This window comes from Lipophrys pholis (genome assembly GCF_963383615.2).
Source record: "Lipophrys pholis genome assembly, chromosome: 7".
NCBI lineage: Eukaryota > Metazoa > Chordata > Actinopteri > Blenniiformes > Blenniidae > Lipophrys > Lipophrys pholis.
The window spans coordinates 8,085,943-8,100,058 of record NC_137638.1 but is presented as its reverse complement, the minus strand read 5'-3'; the positions used below and the strand labels follow the sequence as shown (position 1 = coordinate 8,100,058).

Sequence of the window (14,116 nt, the reverse complement as noted above, 5' to 3'; positions counted from 1 at the left end):
ACCTGATTCTGATTCTGCAAAGGTTTCTTCCTGTTAAGAGGGAGTTTCTCCTTTCCAGTCACTTATGCTTGCTCATGTGGATTTGTTGGGTTTTTCTTTGTAAGAAAGCGCCTAGAAATGTGTTGTATCACCACATGGTGGCAGCATAACCTTACTTAGTTAGAATGTCTACAGGTTTGAGGAGCAATTTAAAAAGAAGAAAGGTTTCCTCCCATTTGAAATCCTTATCTGGGGACATTTCTATATTTCTATACAAGAAACAAGTGAGCAACAGAGGTTCAAATGCAATTGGATTTCACAGATTTACCTTTTCTTCCAAAAGCCAGGGGGTGCAGCCACATTGTTTCTAATATTTCAACAATCTTTAACTCAAACGGTCAATAACTTATTATAACAAGACGTACTCTATTTTCAACTTGCTGCGTTATTCTACCTCCTTGGCTTGGCTGAAAAAAAAGAAAATTAAAAAATAAAATAAAATCAGGAAAAAACTGAAAAGAGTGTTTTAAAGGAAATCAAATCTGCAGCATTCCAAACTAAAAAAAAAGAAAAGAAAAAAAAGTGATGGACAAATGAAGCTGTGAGGAAAATCGAAATGAGAAATGTGACTTTTACTTCAGTTGAAAATTTATTCTGTTTCAGTGCGTCCATTTCAAAATAAATACGATGGCATCAGAGATAAAAAAAAAAAAATCAACAAGGATGAAAAAGACACCAGTGTAACAAAGAAAAATGGTGACCAAAATGCCAAATACAATCTTTTAGTTAACATAAAAAATACACTCTCATACATACAGTTGAAGGTCGACCAGCTTCTCTTTACCCTCTGAAGGAAACGCAGCAAAACAGAAGTCAAGTAGTTTAGTTTTTTTGGGAAACAGTAGTTTGACATCAGCTTCAATCATAAGTACGCAATATCAGCGTTTGGTTTTAGGGATTTTTTTTTTTTGTTTCTTTACACTTTCCGGAGACGGCAGTGTTACCAATTTGTATTTAATTCCCCCACCCCACCCCCCACCACACCACAACAAACAAAGTAAAGTGCTCGTGCAACACTTCGGGTTGTTCTCGAGGCCAACAAATGGTTTCTAAATTAAAAAAAAAAAAAAAAAAAAAAGCACTTTATTAGTGGGACACAGACACAGAGAAGAGAGTGACAACGTGGCAGTTTGTCAACACCTCGGAGGAATGTTCTTTAATGTTTAACCGAACCACAGCCCCCCGCCACCCACTGCTCGCTCGCTCGCACACACACACACACACACACGCTCTGAATATACCAAATACTGTCATCGGAGAAGGTCGACAGAGTGGCGGCGCTGAGGAGGTGCTCCTCACAAGAGAGCGCCTCCTCAGCGCCGCTCCAGTGGATAGAGACGGACCGAGACACTCGGGGAGGGGGGGGGGGGGGGTTTACATGGTGTTCATGAGTGCACCTTTATACAGGACAATTCAAGAGTGCCTGGTGGAGAAAACACAAACTAAGCTCTAAACATCAGAGAAATCCTGTTATGATGAAGACACATAACATCAGCTTCAACTGGAAAGCACGTCGCGTTAATCAAACTGAAAACAAAAAGTAAATAAACTCTAAAAGAACATTAAAAAAAAAAAGAAGAAATTTACCAAAGGCTGTTTCTCATTGACCTTCGGATGAATAAAAAAAAAAAAAAAAAACTTAAAATGGATTGTTTTTGTAGTTTTTTTGTCTTTGCAGTACACGTATTTAGTGCTACATGTTCAGTGTCTACTTTAAAAAGCGGTTGAATAAATAAGACAACAGTACCACGATGCGTGAAAGGCCAACGGATGTCTGAAGGCAGCACCCCGCCAAGGACAGGAGCGCCCCCTAGTGACGACTGAAGAAGACGACAGTTCAGAGCAGCAGGGCTTCGTGTTTTGTTTGTGGAGAGGCAACCCGGCAATGCCAGCCTGATTCGACGGTCCACCAAGGAAGGGACTGTGGTCCGAGAGTCCTAAAGGGTTGGACAAACATCCCTTGCGTCTGATTTTTTTAAAAAGGGCAACAGAAACCTTTTCTTCCCTGTCCCACAGAGTTTGAAGGAAGGAGGGGAGTTCAGAGGAGTTGTGGGGCTGCAGCTGAACTCTCCGTCGCGACAGTGCTGAACTAATAAATATCTCATGTAAAACTGAGCGTCCACCATGTATGAGGACAAAAACAGAGACAAAAAACAAAAACCTGAACAGATCGCACTGAGAGTACAGGAAGAGAAGCACATTCGGCAGACATTCCTCTAAATTCGTCCTTCACACCACCTGTGACATGCACACACACACACACACACACACACACGCACACACACACCTTTTCCTTTGATTCTGCCTTGGTCCACCTACACATGTCCATTGACTTGGTCTCTCCCAAATAGGTGTCCAGGCCGAGTTTGTTGGTGAGCATCGATGCAGTCGGTTCAGGAAGCGAGATGGAGAGAAGATGACTTTATGATAATCGGCCGGAGGGAAAAAAATAAAAATGAAATAAAACTGGGCCTTTTGCTATTTCCCACTTTTCTTTGGCACAGCGCCCCTCTTGGCCTGCCACAGGTGGTTGTGGATGGTCACGGCGTCCACGCTGACCGACACAGTCTTGGTGGGGATGACGGTGAACTGCTTCCGGTCCGAGTTGTACTTGTACAGCTTGTCGATCATCTTCTTGCTGATGCTCTTGGGTCCCGTGCCCGTCAGCTTGTGGATCTCCTCGGTGTCTGGGAAGTACGAGTAGAGCGCCCGGAACTGACAGCCGCCGTCACGAAACAGGATCATGAGGTGGTTCGACTCGCACTTGTCCAACTCCTGGGAGGACAAGAGACGCGAGAAGAAACATTCAGAAAGTTAAAAATCTCTTCATGTGAGATCATTTAGTGAGTAAGAGTTTATTAGGTCAACCAAATACACAATGGAACAAACAAAATGCAACAACAAAGAAAAAACTACGATTTTGCTCCCGGTCGTCGTGGATTTCAGTTGGTATTTGTTCAAAGGTAAAGAAGTCTCTGGTGCGTTCACAAGGCCGTGACAGAAAGAAGCCCCGCCAAAGTTGCACAAAAGCAGCGTTGAGCCGGAGTAGCAGGATTCATAAAGGAGCTTGCTGTGACTTGACGTGACTTGACATGAAGCGGTAAAACCACCATTAACCCTTTCACCGCACCACCCTGAACACTGACCTCCAGGATCTGGTTCTTCTGGGGCTCGTTGACTTTGCCGGCCAGGCAGCAGTGAGAGATCGCATTATGGATGATTGGCTTGTTGGACTTGGCACTGGGCTCCTTAAAAAGTTTAGGACCTGAGGGAAGGAAAGCCAGTTAGATGAAATAACCCTTATGCAACTATCACCAGGTGACGATACATCAAACACAGTAGGAGAGGTGGCGAGCGTCAAGACACAAAGTTTATCACGTCAACTAAAAGTAGAAAGTTAACAAACATCCTGTCATCATTATTTGTGAATTAAACCTAAAAAAAAAAAAAGCCATTTGTGTTGAGTTTTTTTCAGTAAAAGTTAAGAAAAGTAGCTCAACAGCAGCGTGTGGGTTTACCCGTGTATTCAGCCATGGATGTGATGGAAGAAGCCGTGGAGCCGTTGTCCCAGTCTCTCTCTGCAGCTCGACTGGTACGACTTCCTGGGAATGACTCCACAGAATCGCAGCTGCAGAACAAACGGGGAAGAAAAAAAGAAAAGAGAAAAAAAACAGGTTGGGGCGTATTGAAGATGCGATGGTATTATTCCACATTCAAATGTGTCCCGGCCGAAGGATCAGTTGTGTCAGAGCAAGGATGATACATAAACATTTAGCTCGTTACCGCTGTGAGCCCGCCCCTCCTGAGTTGACGCTGTCGGCCTCGTTGGTGGCAGCGGAGGCCAGAGACAGGCTGGAGCCCGACTGGGTGTTACTCAGGTTGTCAGCTGTGTGGGAGCAGAGAGGAAAACCTGAAAGGGTCAGCAAAGGTTACTCTCATCTGCTTGTGTGTTTACCTGAAGTGGGGATGCTTGTGTGACGTGAATAGAGGTAACTCAACCACAAAGTCAAACTGATTCTCAAAATTTTCGTCTCAGGATATTTGAATGAATAATCATTTCTCAACCAAATTGCATCCAGACCACAGAAATCCTCTACGTCGAATCCAAAAGGTCCTAAACTCAGCAGAGAGAATACCGACGTGCTTCATTCACTACACTGGCTCCCCATTAGGTTTAGATTGCGCTCTAAATCATTTATACTCATTGTTTAGTGATGGAAAAAGTCATTGGCCAGTTCCACTGAATAGGCGCAATGTGATCGTCTGCTATTGTTTTGATGCAGCGCTGGAGTTGCTTCAATCGACACTTTCTGCAGCATTTCTATTGATTGTTAGTAGCTGCAGCTCGGCCGTTAAATTTGACACTGTCAGAAAACAATCCCAGGTCTGTTCGTATGATGGTGTATTTACTCATAAAGCTAGATTCAAGTTATCTGTGAAAAGTAGAATACTTTCTCAATGAATCTTATTAGAAAACTCAACATGTACAAAGTGATTCAACTTGTATTAGAAGCATTGATAACTAGGACATGAAATCAATGATAAATGGTGAAAGAAATAAGTGGCAGTCAGCCAATCAGCACCTCAACTCAGATAGAAAATAAAAGGAGTCGTGCTCAGAGATGGAGAGATAATCTGGAGCTGGTTGCTGAAGTAAGAGGTTACAGTCTTACGTGTAGAAGAGCACTTGGAGAAATTGTCGCTGGAGGATTCCTCCCTCAAGACCACCTTGGGTCTGTGCTTCTGTTTGGGTTTGGGGGCTTTAGGGGCTTTAGGGGCTTTAGGCTTGACCAGGCCCTGCTCCTCCAATATCTCCTGCTGCTTCCGCCGCAGATACTCCTGCTTGATCAGCTCCCGCCGGGTCTTCTCCTCCTCTTTACGTAAGCGGTCCTCCTCGGCCTTCCGTCTGGAGTCACAGCAGAGAGGGCAGAGCGTGAGCACAGTTTGGAGTAATCGTGGGTGTGACCGACGTTGGTGCAGGTAACAGACCTGGCTTCGTCCCGTTTGAGCTCGGACTCGGCTTCGAGCTGCTGTTTACGAAGTCGAGCCTCTTCGGCTTTCTTTTGCTGCTTCAGCAGGAATGCTGCTCTCTTCTTAGCCAGCTCGTCTTCGGCTTTTTGTTCATCCTGTGAAGTCAAACAGTGAGGAAACATCGAGTTTATAACTGGAAGAGAGGAAATGTCAAAGACTTTGGGCAAAAAAAGTGACATCTGTTCATCTTCAAAATGAGGTCTATGAGTGGTCTGTTTAAATGTATCTCTGAAGGACCTACCTTGAAGAAGAAGCCCATGACAGACTTCTGCTCTCCATCTTCCTCCTCAGTCGCCGTCTGCCCCGCCTCCTCCTCGTCCTCAGGCGCCCTCAGCTCTGACAGATCCACTTCGATCAGGTGGGCCTTGCTGCGCTGTGCCTCCTCTGATGACATGCTCTCCTTCCCCGAGCCGTCGGAGGCGTTGAGCTCAGACTCTCTCGGGGTGCTGGACAGGCACTTATCTAAGAGCAACTCGGAGGCGGCCAACGTCGTCAGGTCCACTCGAGTTGGCAGCCGCACGTTGGCTTCGTCGTGAAGTCGGATGTTGGCACTCGGGCCTGTTGCGTGATTGGGCCCTGGCCTGTCGGAGTGCTCAGCCCGGGGGGACCTGCCCCCGCTCGTCTGCCTCGGGTGTGGTAATGTCTCTGAAGCGCTCTGGGTGGGGGTGAGCGTCCTGGCAGTCTGTCGGCTCTGCTCCCGGGCCATCTTTAGTTCTGAGGGTTTGGACCTGGGAGTACGGCCCGAGGTCAGCTTGGGAGGCTTCTTGGTGGGGGCGGTGCTAGCGCCTGACGCGTGGTCCACAAAGTGAAAGCTTGTCCCCGCCTTCGAGTCACTGTTCTTGTCAGTGGCGTGAGGAGGCGGTGGCGCAGCACCAGAGGGGGACTGTACATTCTGTTTCATCAGCATCTCCTGCTGCAGCGACAACTGCATCATCTGTTGCTGGATGCTGCCGATGGCTTCGTTCAGCAGCTCGATGGAGTGGTTGCACTCATTCAGGTCCAACTCTTCGTCCAGAAAAAAGCTTCCGCTGCTCCCTTTCTTATCTGTGTCTAAGGCACCAGGAAGGGCGGTCCCTTCCACATCTTTCTCCCCTTTATGCACATCCACGGACATGTCGTCTTTGCTCGATGGCTCTTTCTCACCGTTGAGCTCGTCTTTGGGGATGTCAGCTTTCAGCGGGCTGGGTAATGTGTCGCTCTTCCCTCCGCCTTTCTTCACAATGTGCAGAAACGCTGCCTTTCCCAGCTTCTGCCTCTGCCGCGCCGACAGCACCTCCATCTTCTTCTTCTGGTGCTCGATGGCGCGTCGCTTCTCTTCCAGCTGCATGCGGAGCTGGATGATCTCAGAAGCCAGTACATTCGTGCCGCCGCTCCCGTCGCCCGCCCGGTTGCATGCTCCCAAAGGCGACGAGGGGCTCTGGTCCCGTTTGAACCTCCAGGACGAGCCCAGAGGCCCGCTGCACTCCGATCCATCTGGAGTGGTCCGCTGGGAGCTGGAGGCACTTGAGCGCAAGTCGTGGTTGCTGCCGAATCGCTGCTGCTGTGCTTTACGCTCAGCGAAAGAGGTCATGCGCACGCTGCCGCTGGCCAAGCTGCTTGCCTGAGAGTGCGTGCTGAGGCAAGGGCTGGAGCGACCGCTGCCACCATTCATGTCTTTGTCCTCGTGCTCTTTCACATTCATATCCTCTTGGAGTTTAGCCGATTCCTCTTCCTCGTCTTGCCCTTTGAAGGATTTCCTGGGCCAGTTTGCATCTTTAGTAGTTAGAGCTTCGTCCAAATCCTCGTCCTCTTCGTCCAGGTCTTCCAGCTCTGCCTCTAGGCCCTGGCCAGGTTTTGTATCTGCAGAGTCTGAATGCAGATAGAAGACCTCAGCTTCCCTGGATGAAAGGTCCTCACTGCTAGTGAGAGGTGGTCTGAACCCTGCCTGAGTCTGCGGGGGGTCCTCCAACCGGTCTTCCTCCTCCCCAGCAGAAAATGTTTGGTTGAGAGTGCAGGGAGTTTTCCTGCGAACGGCTGCCGTGGATCCATCTCCCCGGCGTAAAGAGCCTCTTCCTGCAGAACGCGGCCCCTCGCCACACTCCTCCTCCTTGTTCAGGCACACAGACTTCTCTTTAGCTGTTTTGAGCACAGCAGGCATCAGCGGTTCAAGGTAAAAACCATCCGGTGCTTGTTTGGGGTCAGAGGAAGGTTTTGGTCCAGCCACGCCTTCTGCTGCTGCTGCTGCTGCTGCTGCTGCTGCTGCTGCTGCTGCTGCTGCTGCTGCTGCTGCTGCTGCTGCTGCTTGTGCCCCATCAACCCTCTGATTGGGGGACACATCAGTCCTGGCAGCTGCAACCAGAGTTTCCTCCTCGTCCGCAATGTTGACGTTGCTCAGGAGACTGTGGCCATTGCGAACAGCCGCATGCGAGGCCTGGTGGACAGACGTCTGGTGTTTGGGAGTTGCGTTGAGGACGTTGGACGCTAGGCTGTCTTTGCTAATTGAGCGAGCCAGACTCACACTGTCACCAGAAGTCACATCTGCATCGCTGTCTGTAGCTAAATGCAGCATGAAGGGGCTCAGCGTGGACATGGGCCTGCAAAGAACCGTGAATTGAAGTGAGGAAACAGATTTCCATGATCAGAGATAATATTTGTTTATTTCAGCTCTACTTACATTAACTTTTCTAAAAAGATGCAATGATTAGTCTATTAAATACGTAATTAAATTTGGTTCTAGTGAAACAAAAATTGCAAAAACACTTTATTTGCTTTTTGATTTTGTTTTTTAGTCCATGATAAAAAAAAAAAAAAAAATAGAAAAAATATTTTTTTTTCATTGTAAAGTGTTGGTTAGGAAGAACCAGTTGGAGCTAAAGTGTAGCTACACAACAAATACTGTAAACCCGTAAAAAACGTTTTTTTGGGGGGGGGGTCTGTTTTTATAAACTATTTTCATTCAAACTGAGATTCCTTATATAATTATGTCAATCTAAGAAAATGACAAATACATTAGTGATTAAGTTTTTAAAGAAAAGCATTTGGATATATGCAAGTGTTATGATATATTCAGGTACCTCTGTCTCTTCTCCGGCCAGGCTACAACAGATCCTCGAGGGTTAGATCCGTCCATCTGAGTCAGAGAGTTTGAACGGTTTCTCACACCTGCACAAAACACACAAACCATCAGCCGGTTTTACAATGAAACGGATTCATTCGTCAAATGACATATATGGCAACTTTTCATCACCTGCACTTTCTTCTCCCTGCTGCTTTTGTTGTCTTTGTCGCAGGGGCAGGAGCGGGTGGGTGGGGCTGAAGGTCGGCCCTCCTTTGCTAAGAAGCAACAAACCAAACACATAAGAACTTCATTCAAACTGTCAGGTCGCCATAAGCTCATTAGGTAAAAGCACGGATTGCAGATACATCTGATTGTTCTCACAAGCAATTTTACATTTAAATTCACATCACATGGGCAGGTGGATGTGTTGTACTTCTCTGTATCCTACAAAACCAGTATTTCACACAAGCACACAGCAATGCACACAAAGACCACACAGGAATTACATCAACAGCACAAATGAACAAACAGATTTAAAGGTGGAGGACACGAGTGGATGAAAACCAGAAACCACAGCACCGTATGGACCCAACACTAACTAGTAAGGAGACAGGATCATGAGGACCTGAATGTGAAGGAAAGTGAGGAAAGACTTACAGGGACTCAGAGTCTTCAGGATGCAGGAAGTACCTGTTACAGACTTCGGGGCTGCTCTGGTTATCGCCCACACCGGGATTGGCCAGGAAGCTGCGTTTGGTGGCGTTGGAGATGGGCACTGACGGACGAGAACTCTTGGGGTGAGCCGTGGCTCGAGCTAAAGAAAAAGAGCAGACGGGTTGAATGAAAACCAGGCCTGGTCTGGAGTGGACAGAGGAAAACATAAGTGCAAAGTAATGTGTTCAAGCTGCTATACAACTCCAGACTGAGAGGTATAGATGTGACTCATCAGAAATATAATGTTGAATCTTAAATCAAAGCTGAGTCACTAAAAGTCTCATCTATTGACCAACTGAGTTTTAAGTGATTGTTTTGTGAAAGCACCTTAAATTTACGTTGACGAGAGTGAATGAGGCAAGCAGAAGAAACGCTAATCAGTCAGATAAACCAAGAAGACAGGAAGACTACATCTATTATTTTTCTTTCAAAATTTTCCAGAAAAGGTTGGGGAGCCAGACACGTCCAACGCAACCTCCAACTGGTCACATAGTGACTCTTGTCCTGGAGTCCAGCATCCCCTTGAGTGAGGGGGTGACTCAGCCAGTGTTTGGCTTCCCTGTAATACTTTGGTAAACCTGAAAGTAGAGAGGGGGTCTGCAAGCCCTTTGATTGGACAAACTTGGCATGGCACAAAGCTGTTCCTTGTCCAAGCGATAAATATAACCTCTCCAGTGAGTCCAAGGCTGACCCCAATGCCCCGACCCAGTTGGCCACACAGGGTACAATTTTAATGGGAGGCCACCACGAGGCATTCTTATGAAATAACCGAACCAGCTCAGCTGGCACTTCTCGATGTAGAGGAGCAGCAGCTCCAGCTTGACCTGTTTTCGGATGTCCCTCTGTGAACTCTGTGAAAAACTGATTGAAGGATCACTTCCCCTCTTGGATCAAATAGATATATTTGGAATTGCTACTACTGAATAGTCTTCATCTATCTTAAGTCCTATATGTGCAGGTTTCAATACAAATTTCGATACTATTTTTGTAGCTTTGCAGTGAAGGAGTTTAGGAGTTTTAAGTAACAGAAATAAAAAACAGATGTGGCGCTGGGTTTTCATGTTGTGCGTCCTCTTGACTGACATGAGAAAAAGAGTTCAAGAGCAGCATAATGCTGCAACAGCAGACACCTCCTCCACAAAAACAAGCGTGAACACATTTTATTTTTTTAAATCACATGATATTGTGAAACATGATCACACTATAATGTAAAAAAGGAAAAAGTATTATAGCATAGTAATATGGAAGTATTATGCATGTGTAATATTTTGCAGCACTGATAATACACACAAACTGGTAAATCATGTTTTTTGTGTCCAGTTGAAACTGAAAGAAGAGTCTCTGCTGATACTTACCATCTTTAAACTCCTGAAAATCTCTGGGTTGGACAAACTCGGGCTTGACCGTCTCAAACCACCAGAACAGCTCAGCGATAAACACCATCACATTGTGCTAGAGAGAGAACAGACCAGGAGTTACATCTGAAGAGTTGTATTCCACAGCACTGATGGATGAGGTGGTTTTGATTTCATTAATATTCAACAGTGCAGCACACATAGCTGCCAGAGTTTGTACCTTAAGTACAAGAGGTGAGTACAGCATGTCCTCCGTGGTCAGATAGAAACTCTTGTTCAGATACTCGTTGGCAAACTCTCTGAGCAGCTGGATGTTGTACAGGCTGTCAGCGATGGAAGGAACAGCCTTCAGGCAAATATCTGATCAGACAAGCAGGGGAGTGGAGCAGATTAGGATACAGTTCAATGACCTGGTACTATAAATGTCACATTGACGAGCCTGGGACGGTAACCCATGTGTGAGCGACAAAAATAGCATCACGCTTGGATATTAAATTCAGTGCGTTAGCGGAACAAGTCCGAGACTCACAGCAGAGACATTTCTTTTAGGCCGGCTCATAATTGGAGATGAGGTGTCACTGAACGTGTGAGTAACAGCTCGAGTGTGGAAGCATGTCATACCCTCCAGCTTCATGAGGTCTGAGCAGTAGTAATGAACCACGGTGAGCATTGCCGCTCCGTCACAAACGTCTCTCATCAGGTTCTCCAGCAGTGGGAAGAAGGGTAGCTGTCGACCTGAGGCGTGCTCCCGGCGATACCGTACCTGACCACCAGGGGGAGAAGAAAATCAGGAGAGGTTATGAGAAGAAATGCTGCAGCAACAACAACACACACTACAACCAGAGAACAACGTCCCACAAAACATCCAAAATGCAATGACTGGTATCATTCATACAAACCTCCTGTTTAAAGACCAACACCCAAAACCAGTCAGAGCATAAAAACTGTGAATGTTTTCTTTCAGGTAATTTATGTCAGCTTGAATTCAAGGTTCTCCCCGGGAGTTCCACAAGACAGTTCCAGTTGAAACTCCTCATCAACTGATCAACATCTTTGAAAAAGATAATGCTGCATAATGACCATTAGTGGTGGAACAAACCACAGCTGGTCTGTGATCAGTGTGCATCTCCTCTCTATAAAGTAGTAATTCTCTAAACGTGTGTGCACAGTTGGAATAAAAAGAAACAGCTTGTTTAAAAGCAGTTGACACAGAGCTAATTCTACTCAATCATTTAGTTAGCAAGTCGTCGCATTACAGTTATCACTACAACTTTCTGTTTACATTTCTATTTACGAATCAAGAATTTCAAATGAAATGTGTGCGGATCTAGATTATTTGCTGATTAACTAAAAAACTAACATGTGACTTCTGTGATCGCCGACAGCCTCATGCATCATGATCACTCAGTTCAGGGAGAACCCCGACAGCGTGGTGGCGTGCGAGAGGGTGGAGGTGAAGGTGTTAGAGTGGTGATGTGAACAACACAAAGCAGAGGCTTAGAACCTGTTTGCACGACAACGGAAACAAGTGTAAACGCAAAGCGTTCTTCACTTTGTCAGTGTCTGCTGCTGCACTTTAAACACAACACTTTTTTTTTTCTTTTTTTTAACGGTCAAGGTGTTGTCACTTGAAACGTTGTCGTGTAAACGGGGCCTCAGACTTCTTCCAGCTTCAATGGGAAGGTGGCCAGGGGTGTAATCCAGTTATACTAGGCAACATTAACCAGCTTACTAGGATAAACTCTGACCTGACACTCTGAATGTTAGAACAGAAATGCACTCACTCCACATGCATTTTTTGGGGGAACATTTTGTCACAAAGCTGATGAGATTTTTGTAGTATCAATAAGCACAAATACACTAGACTAGCAATACAATAATACAGTAAACACCTTTTCATTGTCATGTAGATCAATTGCAGTAACTAAAAAGGCAAATATAATCTGAAGTGGCAGGAATACAAATATCATTTGATACCTAAAAGATAGCACTTCACTTCATATAGCGTTGAACACCTCTGCACGCCGTTCACTCTTGTGGCATTTTAAAGCCGTTCAACTTGCCTTGAGCTTCAAAAGCATAAATAATTATAAAAGTCAGTTCATCAAATCGGATATGTTTTAGTTGAGGACATACATTCAGATGTATATAAAGGCTGGGTAAATGTACAAAAATAAAAAGCAGGATCAATGATTTGCAAATCTCACAAACTCCTTTTTTTCCACAGCAGGACAAAGAAATGATGGCAGATGTTGAAAGTAAAAGTCTATGGAAAATATTTACTCAATTTAAATTTGATGAGAATACATCTCAGAGAGACTGAAACTAGATGACAAACTGCAAAAAAGAGCTAAATACAGATAGACCAGTAATGACTGATATGAAAAAATATATATATTAGAGAGGCAGAGTCTCAACAAAATAACGATACATACAAAAAACAATAATTCAAAAACTGGAAGTTTCAAAGAAATGTTTCTCAAATACGGAAAAAGCTTAAAGCCTATACTAGCTGGTGCTGTAATAACACATCATAGTATGAACACAGTTCCTTAGTTGCCTCATGTATAGAAGTAATTTGAAAAAATCATTCACTGCCGCTGTCAATTCTGGACTAAAGGGCTTAGAGAATGATGCAACATGGAAAAAAACTGTGCTGAGAGCAGATGAATTAAAATCGAAATTTCTTTTTGGAAACTACAGAGGTAGTGACCAGTGAACTAAAGGGGAGAGGGACCATCTCATATAGTATTGACTGGACGAGTGTCAACAGCGTGTGCAGCGTTACGTATTTGGAAAGCTACTATCAGTGTTGACCAAATCTGAAGCAACATATGACCATAGATTCTGGTAAATAAGAGTATATGAGAGCTGCAAATCATTTCACGCTTACATTTTACACATCACTCTAACTTTTAGGAATCAAGGGTCATAACTTTGTACAGTTTACTAAGACTGCAGTTACTACCCCATTGACAAAAAACCCCAACACATCTCGGTGTAAAAACAAAATTACAACAAAAGCGTAAGCAATAAATAGAACTGACATCAGAACAAGCACCAATGGTGGTGCACTGATTGTACTCAACGCTATCCCTGATAACTGTTTTGTACTCTAAAGTGTGTTGAATGGAGCCATTTGCTAAACACACACACAACAGCACAACCAAGCAGCACACTTTGCTGAATATTTACTCCAGTGTATCGCTCTATGGGGTATTGTCTAAACGTACAGTAACTGCACTGCTGCATATTGTGCCACGTGTGAAACTAACAACAGGAATCAAAGAAGAAGAGGCGAACGTTCCACTGACAAGGAGGAAACTGCAGTACCGCTGTGGAGAGCTCCTGTGGCTCCAGCATGCAGTGGGCCGTGCACAACATCAGGCTGACACACGCACACACACAACACAGCGAGAGATACCATCAGCAGAGACCGTGGCTTCATAAGGAAACAGTGTGTGAGAGTAAAGAGAGAGAGAGTTTGAATGACAAAGCAGATTGTTGAGGAGAGGGTGGCTTGGGGATGGGTCTGCAAAGCCAGGGAGAGGTGGAGGTATATGAATTTGCTCTGATTCTCACTGGGCAAGCAAATACCACACACACACTTGCGCACATTGAGTCCACATGGCCTACTTGCGCTTGAAATGAAGTAGCACATATTGCGGAACTTAACAGAATACTATTTGAACACTTGACAAAAGGTCAGAAAAACCTTACACCTGTGTGACACATTTGCCACAAGGAGCAGAAAAAAAAAAAAAGGAAACAAAAATAAAAAGCAGCTGGGAGCTTTTGCCCCCTTGTTGATACGCTGGCTACAAGCAGCACAGAATGAGCTTGAATGAGCCATGGTGGAGTGTGCGCGCACATCGACACAGAACTATGCGTGCAAGTGGGGCGAGGGACAAGTATGGGGGAGCTGGCATCCAACTTACAG

General features: G+C 45.2%; 1 protein-coding gene across 1 annotated transcript in view; it reads right to left on the bottom strand.

Moving 5' to 3' along the window:
* Window positions 1-606: 606 nt before the first annotated feature.
* Window positions 607-14,116, bottom strand: part of camsap1b (calmodulin regulated spectrin-associated protein 1b) — a 29,306-nt gene continuing 15,796 nt past the window's right edge. Inside the window, exons 6-18 of the mRNA XM_080466471.1 lie at window positions 10,798-10,939; window positions 10,397-10,536; window positions 10,177-10,273; window positions 8,765-8,921; window positions 8,297-8,382; window positions 8,124-8,211; window positions 5,312-7,643; window positions 5,029-5,165; window positions 4,713-4,945; window positions 3,823-3,925; window positions 3,558-3,667; window positions 3,186-3,304; window positions 607-2,814 (exon numbers count right to left, since the gene is read on the bottom strand). Of these exons, the coding sequence (XP_080322597.1) occupies window positions 2,518-2,814; window positions 3,186-3,304; window positions 3,558-3,667; window positions 3,823-3,925; window positions 4,713-4,945; window positions 5,029-5,165; window positions 5,312-7,643; window positions 8,124-8,211; window positions 8,297-8,382; window positions 8,765-8,921; window positions 10,177-10,273; window positions 10,397-10,536; window positions 10,798-10,939 (4,041 nt within the window). The 3' untranslated portion in view covers window positions 607-2,517. The remainder of the gene's footprint in view (window positions 2,815-3,185; window positions 3,305-3,557; window positions 3,668-3,822; window positions 3,926-4,712; window positions 4,946-5,028; window positions 5,166-5,311; window positions 7,644-8,123; window positions 8,212-8,296; window positions 8,383-8,764; window positions 8,922-10,176; window positions 10,274-10,396; window positions 10,537-10,797; window positions 10,940-14,116) is intronic.